General features: G+C 39.2%; 1 protein-coding gene across 1 annotated transcript; it reads left to right on the top strand.

Annotated features, from left to right (window-relative positions):
- Positions 1–4,488: 4,488 nt before the first annotated feature.
- LOC141001655 (aminopeptidase N-like) lies at positions 4,489–17,696 on the top strand. The gene is made up of 21 exons (XM_073472800.1): positions 4,489–4,789; positions 5,667–5,970; positions 6,544–6,686; positions 6,998–7,125; positions 8,610–8,736; positions 9,624–9,778; positions 10,559–10,672; positions 10,783–10,926; positions 11,020–11,085; positions 11,401–11,466; positions 11,587–11,759; positions 12,147–12,223; positions 12,745–12,878; positions 13,003–13,058; positions 13,418–13,565; positions 13,680–13,771; positions 15,169–15,276; positions 15,382–15,549; positions 15,678–15,818; positions 16,617–16,698; positions 17,541–17,696. The coding sequence occupies exons 1-21, from the start codon at positions 4,489–4,491 to the stop codon at positions 17,694–17,696; spliced, it is 2,883 nt and encodes a 960-aa protein (XP_073328901.1).
- The last annotated feature ends 1,227 nt before the right edge of the window (positions 17,697–18,923 follow it).

The raw sequence follows: 18,923 nt of genomic DNA, 5'->3' as shown, positions 1-18,923 counted from the left end.
TTTTGGAAATTCTCTTCAACTAACATGATTAATGGTTTATCAAAGCTTTGATTTATTGTCAAGAGAGGACAAAGCAATTTTAACTATGGTGTATACCATGAATACTCTTTGTTGTATACTAGCATATTTTGGCAGTTAGTATAAATAAGTAGCAAAAATGCACAATGAAGTGTCTTGATACAGCAGAAAATGTGTATGGGGATGTAGAAGGAGTGCCATTATTTTATAAATAACATAAGGTTTTAAGGTTTGTAACATAAGGTTCATGGTAACTTATTCACAGGTCTGCATAGCGAAATGAAAGGTTGTAAACTGCTTCATGCTACAGTAATTACAGAACATTAGAGTTATTTATATACAAATATAAACATGTGATGATGATAATGTAGTCGGAATCTTCACATCAAAAGTTTGATATCAGGTAAACACTGTCCATCAACTTTAACTGAATGCGAGCACCAAGCATCGAGTCCACCTCTCCTCGTCCCGCTGTAGTCCTGCTCTCTGTCGGCTCAGAACACAGTCCGCCTGTCGAGTGCGACAGCTTGATCCACTTGACTCTCTTCCTCCCGTGGATGGTCCAAACGGTCAGGCTGGATGGTCGAAAGATGCCATGATGATCTCAAATTCCACTGCTCTTACTCCAAAACACCTGCTTTCTACTCCATGATGACAGTATCTCTGCCATGGGCAGTATGTGTTTCAGTAATAAAGCTGAAAAAATCACGGTTTAAAAAATTTAAATGTAGCATAATTTAGAGGAACTACCAGTCACATTTTCATGGGCTGCATGATCACTGTTCTGATACAGAATAGATTAAATTCTTCCAGGTACTTTGTTAGAGACATCTGACAGTACTGAACTGTTGTAATTGCATATGCAACTGACATATGCCTGCAAACCAGTCAGAATCAAGTTCTGTCAGTGACTATAGTATAAAAAGATGAATGTTCTGTATATTTCTTTAGCCTCCATAATTTCAACACTGTTCTGCCGATTCATTTTATTGTGTAAAAATTGTTCCACAGAAGTCTCCTTCAACACTACACTCTTAGCAATTTTAGTCTGCATGCATTCCTAGTAGATATGGTGAATGTGCAAACCATTACCTAAATATAAATCCAGTATATACAAAGAAACACTAGCATTCCATCTGAGTTGTGCTTCAGGCCACCTGACAAATGTAAGTTTCCTATTCACTCTCATTTTACTTTTGGTTTGGACTCATGTAGTTTCTAAGTTATTTTACAAACATTTGTGTTATATTTGTAGAAAGTCTGTCAACATCCCGACAGCTATCAATAAATCAAATGCTCTGACAAAAAAAGGAAGAATAATCTTGTGTCTATGGCTGTCACTGGCCTCTAATAGGCCTACCCAATCATTTCATTCCTGTATCAAGCATAAAGTGTTGTTCAGTGACTAAGAGGCAAAAAGCAGACTCCCTCTTAGCCAAAGAATGAGTCACTGCTAGAGCGACTGAGGGGCCTCTGGGTGCCACAACACTTTCCCACTGCATCAAGTAAAGCGGTGCGCATCATACAGCACACTGTTCAGCGCTCTTGCACCCAAAGTTCAACCGTATTGCACAGCACTGCACTGAACCCAGCGGCCAGTGCAGCGCAAATCGCACTGTGGCTGAAAAGCCCACATCTCGTTCAGCAGCTAACCTAGTTAGCACAAAGCACACACCCACAGCAGTGAGCAACTTTTTGGACTAAAGTATGTTTGTGATGGCTATTTTGCTTGTTTTTCGTGGCATTTTACAAAGTTGTTTCTTCATGCACATAATCAGCATAAACTTTATGTACTGTGCACGTTTATGTGTTTTGGAGGAGTGGATTAGGAGGGAGACATGATGGGAAGGATATGATTTTTTCTTCTGGATACTTTCAAAATTTAGCTAGCTCTTGCTGTTTTTTTCAATCTTACCAAGCCCAGCTTTAACTCTGGACAATAAATATCTGGCTTTACAGCTGCTTAATGCGCCACCATGTTCTTCAGCTAGACACTAACTTTGTGGCGGTACTGGCAGTAAAATGCTTACATGCCAGCCCAACCCACATAAAACTATAAACAAAAAACATGTAAATCTAGGGGAAATGTTCCGGGTATAATAAACAAATGCCTCTTCTGGGTATAATAAACAAATGCCTCTTCTACAAGCCCCAGGGAAATAAAATGTAAAACTGAAGGTGTATAGGGGCTTGGGTTTCAAGGGGTTCCCAAATAAACACAGTTTCCTCACTAGAATGATGTGGGCAGCCAAGAAAACACAATAGGGCCTAAACAGACCAGAGTTTCTGGCTGGCAATCTAAGGGGAATAAAGTTCTCAGTGAGTCAGGGAAAGTTTCAGAATTAGGGTGAGTGCCCCCTGTGTGCCATTCCCCACCTCTTTTAAGTCTTTACAAAAAGGGCGTCATCACACCATAATTGGCTGGGAGGGAAACACCCCAAGCTGCTTCCACTCCTCAATCAGGAGTCAGTCTCCCACCCTGTGCACAGATGATCTGAATCCCCTGCAATTAGTCCAGAGGGATTTTAGAAAATCAGCCAAAACAAAGAAAGACAGCAAGTCTCAAACAATGGGACTGATACATGTGTGTTTGCTGTTTGGTTCTGGGCAGTAAGTGAGGCAGACTGAAAAACCCAAATAATGTGCTAAAAGAGGCTTAAAAACTTCATAGAGCTCAGGGGTACAAAGGAGTCGGGGGAGTAATAATTCTTTTTATGAGTGACCCCTTTTACATTCTAAGTCATTTGATTTCCATGTGAATAAATACTGGAAAAAACCTGTTAAAGTATAATGTATACTATAAAACATGGACATGGTGAGGACCAGTCAAATTTTCTGGAGAACTCTAGTGGTGGGTGTCTTGTTTTTATGTGTGTAAGGAGAAAAATGTTGATAAAGCCTGCAGGGCAAACCATCATCTGGACTTAAAGCTAATTTTCAAAGTATTTTGAATTAGTATGAACAACACAGAAAGTCGCTGTTTGGCTGAATATCAGTTTTGAAGAGAAAAGACTGAATGAGTGACTAACCTTTAAACTGTTATTGTGTTAATGGAGATTTGGGAGTTAATGTAAATGTAAACTATAACAAGTCTAAGAGTTTGAAGAGTGCAATATAAGATGTCAGGGTGATTTTTTAAAAAGGTTCAACCTGAGAGGAAGGGCAGAAGGTTGTTTAGGAGATAAAGAGCTGCAGTAACTGGGAGGGGGTTAAGGGCTGCAAGTGGATCTCATTTCTCATAACTCTTCATTCTGATTGTGCTTTACAGCTATGTGACCATAAAATGACATTCATAAAATGATATGACTGTGGAAAAACCGCCCTTCTGTTAAAGTCTAACTACAGACTGGAAAATGTAAATCACATGGAGATTATGGAGAATGAAGGGAACAACAACAGTATTATTACCCTTTACTTAAAAAAAAATATAAATATAGAATAAAATACATATAATGTATATAAGACAAAAATGCTCTTGCGCTCAATCATTTGGCTCAGTTTCCACAACCCTCTGAAGTTTGATTAGTCTTGTGGTCTTGTCTTCCAAAAGATTCATTTTTTGTTTGTTACAGGCCTGAGCTTGATAGAATTATATAAAGTCAATTACTAAAAGAGCGAATACAATATAAAGTGATATTTAAAAACACATACTGTTACACATGTCATAGAAATATACATCTTATGGACATTTACACTGATCCCAGCTGACACTAGGCGTGTGGCGGGCTACACCCTGGACAAGTCGGCAGTTCATCACATGGCTGATATATAGGGACAAGTTCTCTCTTTCCACTTTCAATTTGACCAAGCAAAGTTCTCAGGAGAGTGTATAATCCTAAGCCTACTACGTTAAGTGTAATCAAAATTTCTTTGCAGAGAATGAGACTTTGCTCTGTTTCCAGTCTTGATGTGAAGCTAATGGCTGCTGGCTCTAATCCTCAGCAAAAGAACAGATCACCGTAGTTCACAAAATGTCAAGCTATTCCTATTTCTTTATAAGCTGTCATTGTGTTGTGTTCTTCTTTTTAAACGGCTCACGTTTCAAATATCTCCATGACAAAATGTAGAAAGTCAAATGTAATTCTGAATGAACTGGAAGAGCCTCTACATTAAGAAAAAATGAATAATCTTCTCATCCTTCCTTTGATGAATGTCTGATAACTGTAGTTAATCCTGCGAGTGCATGTGTCAGTCACAGCAGAAGAATTATTGAACTTTTGTTCTGGGCTTTTATTTTAAAGAAGTTAAATGTACAGTAAAGTTTGCACAGTACGGTTTGAAGTCAGTAGTTATCAGTGTGAAGGATGTGACAGAGCAAGTTTTGTCTTCACCAGGTGAGGCTGGTATTTACGATCCAACTGTTAATGTATCACCTGGTATAATGAATGGGAGGGGAGATGCTACCCATGGCTTCATATAGGAGTTCACCTTCCACTGTTGCATGCAGTGTCTCAGCGTGGGGAAGACAACATGGGGAAAGGTTTCTTCATCAGTAAAACTGTTGGGGTGGTGGCTATCATCCTGGGTGCAGGAGCCCTGGCTACTATCATAGCTCTGTCTGTTGTTTACTCACAGGAAAAGGCTAAAAATAATGATAATGTCTTGCCAACGGATGGAGGAACAACATCTAAGCCCACTGCCACTACACCTACCCCATCCAATAATCCTTGGGACAAGTATCGACTGCCCAAGAGCCTGGTGCCGGAAACCTATCATGTCACCCTGTGGCCACGACTGACTCCAAATGACACTGGACACTATGTCTTTACTGGTAAGGCTTTGTGTGTGTAATGTTTTTCACTGATACTCTGGAGCCAGATGTTTTTTGATATTACAAAGTAGTTACATCATTACTCAGGTTGAATCAGTTGTCTTTGGTCAGCATGAGTTATAAACAGTAGACTTTTTGAGGCACTTTGAAGAGGTGAAGGGATGGAGATAAAGACTGGCAGAAGGTTGATCAGTTACAGCCTTAAGAGGGTATAATGTCAAGAGACAATACATGAGAAATGGAGAAGAAACGTTCATCGTTCAAGAAACCTTCTGCTTGCAGGGATCTTGGTCAGGTTTATATCCTGAATCCTGACTCACCCATCACAGATCTGTGGCCTAATATAAAGCATCCATAGCTTCTTCATTTCTTTCCAAATGAATTTTAAAGTTCCTGTACACACTTGATGTACACACACAGGTTTGTGATATAAATGTTGTCGATTGAAATTGCTCACAATCCTGCAAGTTTCATAAGGTCATTTCATTTAGTTAACATGACAGTATAAACTGTACGGTAGCAACACTAGCCTGGGAGACTGAGGGAGATGTGTGCATGTGCAGGGCTTACCTTTCTGTTACACACAGATTGGTCAATTTTTGGATTGGATTGGATATAGGCTATAATGAATGAGCTCCATCTCCTTCATGTTAAAAGCATAGCACAGCATCCAAGAAAATCATATTGACTTGTTCATTCTTGATAAAAAGGAGCTTTTGACAGAATAGTCACACCTTAGACTGACTTAGGAGAAATTTCTCAATCCCTTAATTGTACAAAATTCTAATTAGACCAAATGGGTCGAGGTTGGATAGAGCTGACGTTTCTAAATACTGCTGATCACAATATCTGATCAAGTTATTTCCTGCTGTTTCAGGTAATTCCACTGTGGCGTTTAAGTGTGCTGAGGAGACTGACCTGATTCTTATCCACTCCAATAAGCTGACCTACAACAAACTTGAGAATGACCACTTGGCGAGGCTGACCTCAGTTAATGGAGACAAAGCCCCCTCCATCACGAAATCCTGGCTCGAGCCTGTGACTCAGTACCTGGTCCTACAGCTGGATGGTAAACTGACAAAGGACCAGCAGTACCAGCTCTTTACTGACTTTATTGGAGAGCTGGCTGATGACCTGGGAGGCTTCTATCGGAGCGAATACTGGGAGAATGGAGAGAAAAAGTATGTGTTTCCAGCAAAGACAAAAAAAAAGTTTCATATAAGTTTGTTATTTTAGCTAGAGTTAGTCTAAACTAACAAAAAACCCTCCAAACTATTTTATTCATGCGTTCTACCTGTTATACTGTAGTCACCATCTCACTGGGATTTTGTCTAGATGAGATTGGTACATTTTGACATGCCACCTGCAGCCACTTTGCTTATTAGTTGTTGATCAACAAGTCATTGCAATGCCTAGTATTAAGTGCTTCTGAAACAGCTTGGCTCATTTTGTCATGACTATTTCTAAATGTATCTTGTAAAACAGGATGTAATTTGAAAGACCAGTTTTGGAGCCTTTTGAAAGTGGATTTTGCCACTTTTGACAGAGCTGGGCTAGCAGTTTCCCCCTGCATCCAGTCTTTGCGCTAATCTAGATTAAACACATGTGGGCTCTACCCCTCTGCTGGATGCACAGAGATGTAATTTATGTGAATTTTATTAGTTAGCGTTTGGCAAAACTCTAAACAAACATTTAGCAAAAAATGTTCAGTTGTTTTTTCTAACATCAAGTGTCTAATCTGTCTTTCCTGTCAGGGTCGTTGCTACTACTCAGATGCAGCCGACAGATGCAAGGAAGGCTTTCCCCTGTTTTGACGAGCCAGCTATGAAAGCCGTTTTTCACATCACTCTGATCCACGATGCTGGAACTGTGGCCCTGTCCAATGGTGCAGAAATAGGTTAGTAGCACTCAGATGATAATTGGACAAAATAGAGTGTATGAGGAAGACATACTCTCCATACTCCATACAGACATACACTAACCCTAACCCAAACCCTCCATTTGGTTTTATAAGTGGATGTAAAATAGGCTGGACAGCAGGGTGTATAAAGTGACATGCTTACAAAAACCTTTGAAATTTGAAAACAAAAAGGTGTAAGAGATTAAAAACCTTTCAAAACCTTTCAATTCTCTTGAAACGTGACTGCATATAAATAATACAAATCAAGTCAAAATTGTATTCTATTAAATATCATTTTTCTTCTACAGAATCAATGAGCACTGGTCATGGTCTGCAGACAACAGTTTTTGAGGCAACTCCGCAAATGTCGACCTATCTGTTGGCTTTCATCGTCAGTGACTTTGGCTACATCAATAACACCATCGATGAAGTTTCGGTAATTGACTGTCAAAGAGTTTTTATTTCCAGGAAACTTAGAGGTGTACAATAATGCTACTACTGGGGGGGGGGGGGGGGGGGGGGGGGCACTCAAGTCATGGGAAATTTAACTCCTACAGATGATACAGACAGGTGTTGTTAACCTCTGTGCCATTCTGTATGGAGAACTGATCATCATTGATGACACGCACTGTTTGATAGATTTTGTGTTTACAACAGTTCTAAGTCCGTTTGTTACAGTTGCAGTTGGAATGTTAGTTTTAAGAATTTGAGCTTTAAGTAAGCTAACACTTGGAAAGCTACATTTGCTAAAGACAAAACTGTTCAGTCAACATCATCACATTTGAAATACATACATTAGCCTATTGGTTCAACTACTTTTACTTTCTGATTTTGGGCTAATAGAAATAAATGGACCATATAAAGTCTTTGATCGACACCAAATCTCAACAATAATTACAGTTAGCCTCTTTGTCTTGCCTTGGTTCCATTTAAAGTGTTATTGTACAGACAATTTCACAAAAAGACCACCAAGATAGATTCAGATGTTGCTGGGAGTTTCTTGATGCAACTGGAAAATAAGTTAGTAATATTTACGAACTACCTTGATTCAGAGCTTAAGGTCATACATATTGGTATTGTCATTTTGCCAAATATAACTGAACACAGTATATAACTGAGTTTGCAATTTATGATTTAATCATCAGTATGTTTACAGTTGGATTTTCAACCCCAAATGTCTAGGTATCAATATTGCTTACAAACAACCCAGCCATTCTCAATTCAAGTAAAACAAAAGTTTTATATTTGTACTTACACACTACATGTTCACACATATAATATAAAGGCAAGTTAAAGCCACCAGGTGCAGGATTTGAACATTACTGACTCTGTCACCATCCAGTAGTAGTATCTCGATAGACACTGTTGAAGAAAAGAATGTACAAATTCATTATTCATGATGATTGGGCTGAAGAAACACATGGGCTGCATGTGTTTTCAGCTGGATTGTCTCATTATTCTACAAACTAATTTGTGCCATCAAAACAATTTTATAGATATTTGAAATCAAATAAAGAAATGAAGAAGTGTAATCACTTTAAGACCACAGAGATTCTATAGTTTCTGATAATGATATTCAAGCTGAGGAGGTCAGAACTCCAGCAACACTTATAATATAAAGATCAGCTTTGTTGTCAGACTACCATGTTTTGACTTGTGGTCTTCATCATGGTCATGATGAAGACCACAAGCTGATGACCCCGATGAAAGCAGCTGAAATATGCTGGTCTGATAATTAAGTTGTTCTTTATGTTACGAGTGTTGCCTAAGACTTTTTCCCTCCTCAGTGCACCTTGACAACAGTGACGTTGGGCTAGAACTCCCTACCCTACTTCTACAATGATATTCAAGCTAATGCAAGTGTACATAATGAACCTGTGTAATGTTTTTTCTTGTTTGTATTGTGTGATTTGGGTTCAGATCCGTATCTTCGCCCGGAAGCCTGCTATTGCTGCTGGGCAAGGAGATTATGCCCTGAACATAACTGGACCCATTCTCAAGTTCTTTGAGAATTATTACAGTTCCAAGTACCCTCTGCCCAAGTCTGGTAAGTCCACCACACATGATGATCTGGATATAAATGAGTCTGGTTTACAGACAGATATAGGCCTACGTCTGCAAGTTGTTGCTCCCTATGCAGTTAGCATAGTTAGAATTCAGGGGGATTCCTTCTGTGTTCACTAGCATGATCTATGTGAAATTAAAGTTTATTTGGAAAGCTTTAGGAGGCTTGCACTTATTGGCCAGATATACTTGTCCTAAGTCTGCATCTCCTGAATTTCTACAGTGGAGGTGGAGAGTGCAAAGTTGGCCTGACCCGCAGCGCCTGATGCAAGAATTCAAAATGAATGGACCCTGGTTGAAAATACCAGAATGTTCTTTTCCTAACCAAATCAGTCACACTCTTTCCTCAGAGGAAATTTTCATTTCTGCCTTTTTGTGTCCTCATTAGATGTATCATTTCAGTCAGTGTTCTTTAGTTCTTGCAATTATGTTTATTGCCATCATGTGTGTTTTTATGGTTGACTCCAAATGTACCTCCTTTTGTAGACACTGGCTGTCACTATAAAACAGCTGTGTCAACACTTTTGAACACCATATAAAACACGTATCTTTAAATCTCTCCCTTATCATCTCTCACAGCAAGACTTATCTGCTGATCTGAGGGAAGCTTTTATCTGTCAGTTCTACATTTTTATGGCAGGGCTTTGGGGACAGGTGCGATCACATGCAGTATCAATTATTAACCGATCAAACTTGTGACTTAATTGTTTTACAGTCTTTGATGATAGTTTTTTGTCTTCAGCAAGTCTTTCTAGGCCATCCTCTGTGTTAAGATTTAATGCTGGTGCCATTACAACTTAAGTTTAGTCAACTTATATGCATTAATTTAGAAACTCCACAGGTAATTAACCATCTCTTTCCCTAACACAGATCAGATAGCTCTACCAGACTTTAATGCTGGAGCCATGGAGAACTGGGGTCTGATCACATACAGAGAAACAGCACTGCTCTACGATGAAGCGTTCTCTTCCAACTCCAACAAGCAGAGGATTGCCACCATCATTGCTCATGAACTGGCTCACATGGTTAGGCTTTAACACTCCAAACTGTATCAACTATGTCCAGAGAAGGTGGTTACTGTCATAACCCCTGCTGGATTTGGCAGTTAGCTCTTTAATCTGTTTGGATAAATTCATTTAAAATTGAACTGAGGCTTGTAAAGACCTTTTTGAAAATCTGAATAGTGTCAAGCCATCTGACACAAGTCTAAACCAAGTCTCTAGACATGTCAAAGCAAGTTTTAAGGCTGGTCTAGTGTCCTTGAGAGCAAGTCCAAGTCTAGTCTAAAGTCATGTCAAAGCATGCTTCAAGAGTGTGAAGAAACAACAGTGTTGATGTTATGTCAAAGACATCTGTGTACTGTGTTGTAGAGATGTCTACTGTAGTTAGCATGCTAAATAGTTAGCCCTGGCTTGTCCTTTTTCCTACTACTTTGTACCTGAAGAGGTGATAGCCCCCGTAGTTTCAGTGGGGGCATATATGCCAGTGGCATTTCACAAGCTCTCTAAACCTTTAGTGTAATAAATGAACAAAATACACTCACATGATGGAAATATTCTTACATCTATTTTCCTTACTGAACAGAAAAATACAAACGTACACCATCTGAATTCAAGCCATGAGCAAATATGTTAACGGTAGCCAGCTACAGCTAAGGATAGCTAGCAATAAAGAGCAGCAGTTGTCGCTTACTCTGGTGATATGCTGCCCCCTATATTTTTGAGCTAGCTTCAAATACTTATTTGAAGTCTTATTCATTTTTTAAGATTTTATACCTATACCTTTCCTCTGTGCTGTCTCTTTAGTGGTTTGGTAATCTGGTGACCCTGAGGTGGTGGAATGACTTGTGGCTAAATGAAGGCTTTGCATCCTACGTTGAGTACCTTGGAGCACATGAGGCTGAACCCGACTGGAATGTGGTAAGGATTTCCCTCCCACCTCATGGCCTTAATAATCAGTGTAATGAAGAATGACGGTGAGAGTGATGAGTGGAATTTTAACCTTACTGTCATACTTTGTCTCATAATAGAAAGACCTCATAGTGCTCAGTGATGTCCACAGGGTGTTTGCTGTCGATGCCCTGGCCTCTTCTCACCCTCTGTCCTCTAATGAAGAGGACATCCAGAAACCGGCACAGATCAGTGAGCTGTTTGATGCCATTTCTTACAGCAAGGTAACCCTTATACAGCGCAGAACATATTTCCCATCTCTGATCAGAAGATTAATCAGCCATTACCACGTTGAAAATGTGTTTGCATATCCTCAGGGAGCGTCTGTTCTGAGGATGTTGTCAGATTTCCTAACTGAAGATGTCTTCACACTGGGACTGCAGGTAAGAACTTTACAAAAATATACAGCATTTATCTAGTAACTAGTAATGCAGTCAGCCAACTGACATTGATTATTATGTGAATGTAGAATATGTACAGCATTGCTCTTTGGGATGGAGGCTCTGGAACATGAGCTGGGGCCAAGAAGTAGACTCAGAGGGTATGAGGTGGACTGCCTGAACTAGCTTGCAGACTTTGCTTCATTAGCAGTTCAGAGATGTTTTTTTTTTTTTTTTTGCTAGATTGAACATGTGACATGAACACATCCAAAGCAAAACCACTAATTCATTTCTTTGTTTTCTCTGTCCACTCTGCAGACCTACCTGGAAACGTTTGCCTTTAAGAACACAGTCTACACGGACCTATGGGATCATCTGCAAATGGCATGTTCTCTTTCACAGACTCTTTAGATCTGAACATTTAGCTGCATTTTAAACAAGATGCTCTCCAGTACAGCCAAATGACTGTTACCTGTATTTTTTATTGTCTGTCTGCTTCTACAGGCTGTTGATGCTAATGGAACCAAACTTCCTGACACTCTCCATAACATCATGAACACCTGGGTGCTGCAGATGGGCTTTCCTGTGGTTACCATAAACACCAGCACTGGGGTCGTATCCCAGGAACACTTTCTCTTGGATCCAGACTCTGAAGTCACCTCTCCATCTCCCTTCAAGTATGCTCATTGTCTTTCATTGTCCTTCCCACCCTCTCCAATAACGCATTAATTTTTATTTTTTTTGTTTTTGATTACATTAGCTGCTAATTACTATTACAGAAATACTATAATGTTCACTAATTCTGATTTCTATTGTTATCTTTAATTATGATGCTGCTGAGACTGAACCTTTATTTTACTCAATTGTTTCCTATATATATATATATATATATATATATATATATATATATATATATATATACATATATATATATACACACACATATACATATATATATATACACACACATATACACCTATACACCCACCCTTGTCCAGTTCATTAACGTTTAAATAGATAAACAATACTATATGTAGGTTTAATCAAGCAGCTTTTATCCATAGCTATGAATGGATTGTTCCAATCAAGTGGATGAAGACTGGAAACAACCAGACAGCAGAATGGCTAACAAAAAAGTCAGGTAGGATTAAGACTAGCTCTTTCTCTCTCTCTTTCTCTCTCTCTGCCCCTGATCTTTCTGTTGTTTTTCTACAGTCTCTTTCCTTTTCCCTCTTGTATCACAGGATTATCAGGGGGAGTTACTGTATACTACCTCACTTGAAGTGTGATTTTGTTTGCCTGACTTTGCGTAAATGGGTGAATTGTGTCTACTTATGTTTTATACAGTTGAGCATAAATGTATCATTTGGTTTGAACCCATCTTAAGAGGAACAAATGACCACTGCTGTCATTTTCCTGGTGAAGTCTTGTCATTGCATGGTACTGCTGCAGCTGGAAGCACTTATTGACTTTTTAATGTCTTGTCTGAAAACTCCAACATGTGCGACTTCAGTAATCACTGGCTAAATTTGAGGAAAATCAACCCCAGAAGACAAATAATAACTAAACACTGACACTGATAAAATAATCAAGTTCATTTAGCATTCTCTTGGTCTTGTGCACAACAATCAAGACAGACTCCAACCTCTTTTTCTTCTGTAGCAACAATCGAGAAGATGAAAGCAACAGGCACGGACTGGGTGTTGGCCAACCTCGACGTGGTTGGTTACTACAGAGTCAACTATGATACAGTCAACTGGAATAAACTCCTAAATGCTCTAAGCACCAATCATAAAGTAAGAACACCTGATGCATTGTTAAATTATTGTATTAAAGCTTTATAATAGAGATATTATGAACATGTGTCTTGATCTGAGAAGTTTGAGTAGTAGTGACAAGGATATTGCTCTTGATTTCAAGGATATTCCAGTGATCAACAGAGCTCAGTTGGTGGATGATGCCTTCAACCTGGCCAGGTAAGTCCTGCTCATACAGCATCATATAATGATGATAATATTAATGAAGAGAATAAACATCTGGATTATTGAGGTGAAGAACAAATAACTTGTTACCTTCAGTGAAAACAATATACACCATTAAAGGTAGAGCAACAACATCCCGTCTGTGACATTAATCAGCAGGATTTATGGGGAAAGGGACCTCAAATGAACTAAATATTGCTATTATACTGCACTGAGAGCATGACTATGATGCTGCCAGGTACTTTGACTTATTTAGGAAAGTACAGAACTATTTTGCCAGGTATTGAAGGGTAAAACTGACAACACTCAAGACTATTGAGTCACCCCAAGAGTAAACTCTTGTCACCCCAAAGGGCAAAGATCATCCCTACAGTGCGGGCCCTAGATACCACCAAGTACCTGAGCAAGGAGACAGAATATATGCCCTGGGAGTCGGCTGTGGGAAACCTGGACTTCTTCTACCTCATGTTTGACCGCAGCGAGGTTTATGGTCCCATGCAGGTATACTTTTTTATGCCATACATACCAGCATGAAAAAAAACAACCCAAAAAGTGACTTTTATTAGTCTGATCTTCATGGAATCACAATTGCTTTGCTGTTTTCCATGTTTTCAGGATTATCTGAGGAAACAGGTCACCCCTCTGTTCCTACACTACAAAACTTTGACTGACGGCTGGAAAAAGGTACCTGATGGACACATGGACCAGTAAGTACACACAAATACATTCTGGAGATGTAATTTTTTTTTAACTTTTGTGTTCAAGAAATGTTAGCCTACCATTGATCACTTGAAGAAAACCTGAAAAAAACATTATAATGGATAATAGATCTCGGCCCATTTTCCCCAAAGCAGTTTAAGATGAACATGATGTGCCTTCTTATGTTGCGGCCCTGAGCAGTTTGCGTACCTTGCCTAATGGTAAAGTCCACCACTGAGATTATGTAATATTAGTTTTAGGAAATGGCCATTGATACACTGTGTAGGGAAATGTACCCAGTGTTTTTAATGACATGAAAGAGATACAGTGCTTCCAAAACATTTTACCAGTAACCTCTTGCTCAGAATTTGTCTGAACTGTTGAAATAAAGTACCAGATATTGTAACACATCATCTTGCAGCAATATAGAAGGTCTGCGGCATTATGTCCATTTCTTTTTCCTGTGACCACACATTAGCCAGGAGCAGCCTTTAACCTGCTGGATTAGCATGGCTCTTATTCCAATTCTCTTCCTCCCTGGGGCAGTCCAGCCGGTCAGGTTGGATGGTCGAAAGACGCCGAGGGCTGTGATGATCTTAAAGTCTGCTGCTCTTAATCCAAAACACCCGCTTTCTTCTCCAATGACAACAATATTTCATAATAGCATAATTTGGAGGAGCTACTAGCCACTGCATCTCCATGTGCCATTGCTGTAGCAAAATGCATGTTTGATGCTTTCATATCTCATTAATGACAACACTTTCACAAATATTGGGTTGGAGACTAAGACCTAGTCCACGTGTACACAGGTATTTTTAAAAATGCAATTTTTTCCTCCTCCAATTTAAAAAAATTCCCGACCACACCAACTGTATTTAAAAGACATCTCTGTCCACGTGAAAACGCAAACGCAGGCTGTCAAGCGCATGCCAAAGCAATGATGCACAGAGGGCTGCCACTGGCTCTGTGTAACCCTGCTGTCACGTCAACTTCTGAATCGCGCACGCATGTTTTAAGACGGGTTGGGTGGGTTTGCCGACTTCACCGCAGACCCCTGACGCCTCTTATGTGGGCCGGTCCCCGCCCCGGTGTTGTGATGCGGTTAGGGTTTAGGAAATACCGGTGTATATGTGTACTGGGCCTAAAGAAAATGACAGCTTGAGTTTACCCCAAACTGATATTGTGAGATGTCGCTGTCATAGATATCAAAGACGCAAGCAAAGCAACACAGTACATCAAATAAGCACTGTAGTAACATCAGATAGTTGGACCACATTTCACTAAAAGTAACAGCTACTGCTGAATGTAGACACAGAAATGAACAAGTTTGCCGATTTCACATATGACTCTTCATGTTTTCTTTCTAAGATCCTGTAAATACTCCTTCTACTTCTCCTCTCTTCAGGTATAATCAGGTGAATGCTATCAGCATGGCTTGCAGGACAGGCCTTGAGGAATGCCAAAATCTGGTCAAGGGATGGTTCAAGCAATGGATGGACACTGAGACCAACCCGTAAGTTCATCCTCATCTGTAACTTTTTCCCCATCTACTATACTGTACTAAAAATACAACCATCATAATCTACTTATTAACTTTAAAGAGGTAATTATTCTTCAGGATCCACCCCAACCTGCGTTCCACTGTGTACTGTAACGCCATCGCAGCAGGTGGTGCTGCAGAGTGGGAGTTTGCTTGGTCAAAGTTTAAGAACGCCTCCATTGCTATTGAAGCTGACAAACTCCGCTATGCCCTGGCCTGCACGAAACAACCCTGGTTGCTAAACAGGTCTGCTCACAGACACCCTAAATACTATATATACATATACATTATACTCCAGCTTACAACTGACAGTTACTGACTAGCACACACTCTTTGTGTATACTCTCCTCACTGTTCTGCTTGTACATTTTCAGGTACCTGGAGTACACTCTGATTCCAGACATGATCAGGAAGCAGGATGCTACCTCCACCATTGTCTACATTGCCAACAACGTGATTGGCCAGTCTCTGGCTTGGGACTTTGTCAGGGCTCGATGGTCGTACATTTTCTCTGAGTGAGTATGACACAAAACTTTATAGTACTTTATAGTACAGACAACAACTCAGCATGCTGCTTGGCTTAACAGTTTTCCCACAACAATTGTAAAGGTGCTGTAAATCCCTTTAGCGCTGAGTAAAAGGTTGTTATGAAGGCAGATATATGGTGTGTGAGGTAACACACCTCCGTGACCTTTAATTTTCTCATGCCAAACTAAAACACAGTCACATCATAAAAGATCCATCATCACATCATAACATGATAACAGATAGGCAGTTTCACAGTCAAGTTTATGATCAGGGACAGCTTTTATTGACTCAGCATGCTAAGTGTAATTCAAGCTCTGCCTCAGGTGACCTGCAGTCTCGACCCCATATAAAATGTGTGATGTTTCAGTGGTGGTTCATGGAGTTCAATTGTGGATTTTCTTTTATCATTTTTACAAATATAACTAGTGCAACAAACAATTTGATTGCCCTCTCTGTACACACACAAACTTAGACCTATTTGACAGGTTCAGAGTCTAATGATGTAGTCACATGCAGTCAAAAACATTTGCCCTTCCCCAAAAAGCACTGAACTGATACAATGTGTCTCACAATGGAAAAGATGTATTCCATTCACAGTGAATGGTAGGCATACATTTATGCTATCAGCAGAGCTGATTTACAGATTGATTTACTGTACAGTACATACATACTGTAAATACAGTTAATGTCACAGCTTGTAATACAGTTCTCAGTGAAAGGAAGGAGCGGGTATGTGAACAGTGGATCTGATTATCTGCTTGTCTTGGCTTTGTTTTCACTCTCAGGTATGGTGGTGGATCATTCTCCTTCTCCAACCTCATCAACGGAGTCAGTGAGCGATTTTCAACTCAATTCGAGATTGAACAGGTGAGATAATATAGTCTTTTTGTTCCACACTATCTTCAAAAGTTTCTATACAATAGGTTCTTCCATAGTCTTTCTCACATCCAAACAAATTTGTATCTCTACTTTTACGGATTTCTAATGTCTTAAGATTGTTTGTTTCCAGATTGTTCTGCTTTGCTATCAGATTAGATAACAGCAGCTGTGCAAGCCCCAAATCATTATCCACTCCAAATGCAGTTTCAAGCCCTTGGACTAAAACTTTAGAACCAATTTGATTTCTGAAATGAGGCAAGCTCATTTGCTTCAGTGGGTTTTTTTCTTTATTGAATGCCAAGTCCAAGTCAAAAAATCAGAAGTGACAGATTATTTGCTTAACCCTTTGCCCAAACAGTTACTGTCCAATCATTGCTTAGCCACTGTTACTAGGTACTCAAACCAAAAACAAGCTGTAGTGAAAGCAATAGAACAAATTGTGTCACATGTGACTGTATTTTCACCTATTTGTTTGGGATTTCCATACCTTGTTATACCTTGTTGACCAATGTCAAGGAGAGAATCAATGAAAATATAGATAAAGCTGTCATGCTATTATATAGAATGAAATATAAGATTCAGGTTCCCCACCCCAGTACTTTCCGTACTGTCCCTAAATCATGTAATGTGGTTTATGATGACATAAAATGTTGCGTTGCGTCAGACTGGCCCTCAAGTCATTTGACTCTGGACCTTGGTCTGTGTTTTAGGATGACTGACACCTGCACTTTTTGACCATCCCTGTTTTGTTATTCGTTGCTGCCAACTCCAAGTTGCTTCGTCACGTCTCCAAACAAGATGCTCATTTCACGTTTTGTGTGTTGTTACAGCTGCAGCAGTTCAAGGAGGATAACTCTGAGGTTGGGTTTGGCTCTGGAACCCTGGCAGTGGATCAGTCTATTGAGAGAACCATTGCCAACATGAAATGGATTGCAGAGAACAAGGAAACTGTTCTGAAATGGTTCAATGACCAAAATAAGGCCTAGCTCTGCATGTACTTGTACTTCATGTGATTTAAAAATGTTATTTTTTTTCACAATGATCATTCTTAAAGGAAGATTTCACATGACTTTAATTGAAATCTACACAGGCTCTTGAAAGAGGCAGTGTGTAAGGTCCTGACAAAAGGATTTCATCATCTTTAAAATAAACCAGGTTTGCTCGCTGAGCCTTTCTTCTACATCAGTTTAGTTGAATTTAAAATGGAAAAAAGAGAATTACAGTGTATTTGGATCTTTGAAAGAAGTACTAATTTCAAAGTAAAAGTTGATACTTCATGGTAGGCCGAGGGGCAGAGAGGACATTTTAATCACAGTTGTGATTGAATGTTTTCTCATAAAGCATGAAAAATAATTTAGTCATTTCGTGCAGTCACAAAATGACTTGTGATTGCAACATTGTTATTTTGTATATATATATTTGTCAATTAAGGTAAAAATATGGCTCATGATTAAACATGCTTACTCTTTGGCCTTCTGTTAATATCAGCTGAGAAAACACAGAAAATGTTTTGCACTGTACTTTTCACTGTATTGATAACTGAGCCTAAACTGTCAATGCTTTATGTACCAAAAACTTTATTTTTTAACAGGTCACTTCAGGGACCCTGTAATTTGTAAATGTTTAACATATTATCTGTTCCAATACACAATAATGTACGATCAAACTCGACTTTTATAGAATAATTCCTTTATTTATTGTTTCTGCAAAATCTGTATTTTATCTGGTTATGACAGCTGTTTACTATGACCATTACAAGGCAGCCTGAATCAGTGTTCCAGTCCCAGTTATTAGGCATAAATGCAGATAAAATGTGTGTTGGGTACAGTTACAGTTAATCCCAGACAAAATACTCATCTATCTGTTTAGAAACATCTAGATAATATAGCTGTGGCCCTACATACATACATTAATACTTTGCTTTACAGCTAACACACACCATAAGCTTCTGTACAATGTTGTAAAGTAAATATAATGTCTATGTGCACCTTGAAAATGAAATGCACAAATGTTCTATGTCTCCAGGTTATTGCTGTGGATTTGAAAGAACAGCTTCAGAAATGTATCACACAGTTATTGCCATCTTCTGCTGACACTGGATATCCTTACATATTTGAATTGTACTCTATTCTAAAAACCAGAATAAAGACATTTGTTAAAAAGTTAGTGTTGTGCTCTATTTGTCTGAATGTATACTATTTCTGGCACATAAT

Source organism: Pagrus major, chromosome 8 (genome assembly GCF_040436345.1).
Source record: "Pagrus major chromosome 8, Pma_NU_1.0".
NCBI lineage: Eukaryota > Metazoa > Chordata > Actinopteri > Spariformes > Sparidae > Pagrus > Pagrus major.
The sequence above is the reverse complement of the archived record's forward strand: the minus strand, read 5'-3'. Positions and strand labels throughout refer to the sequence as shown.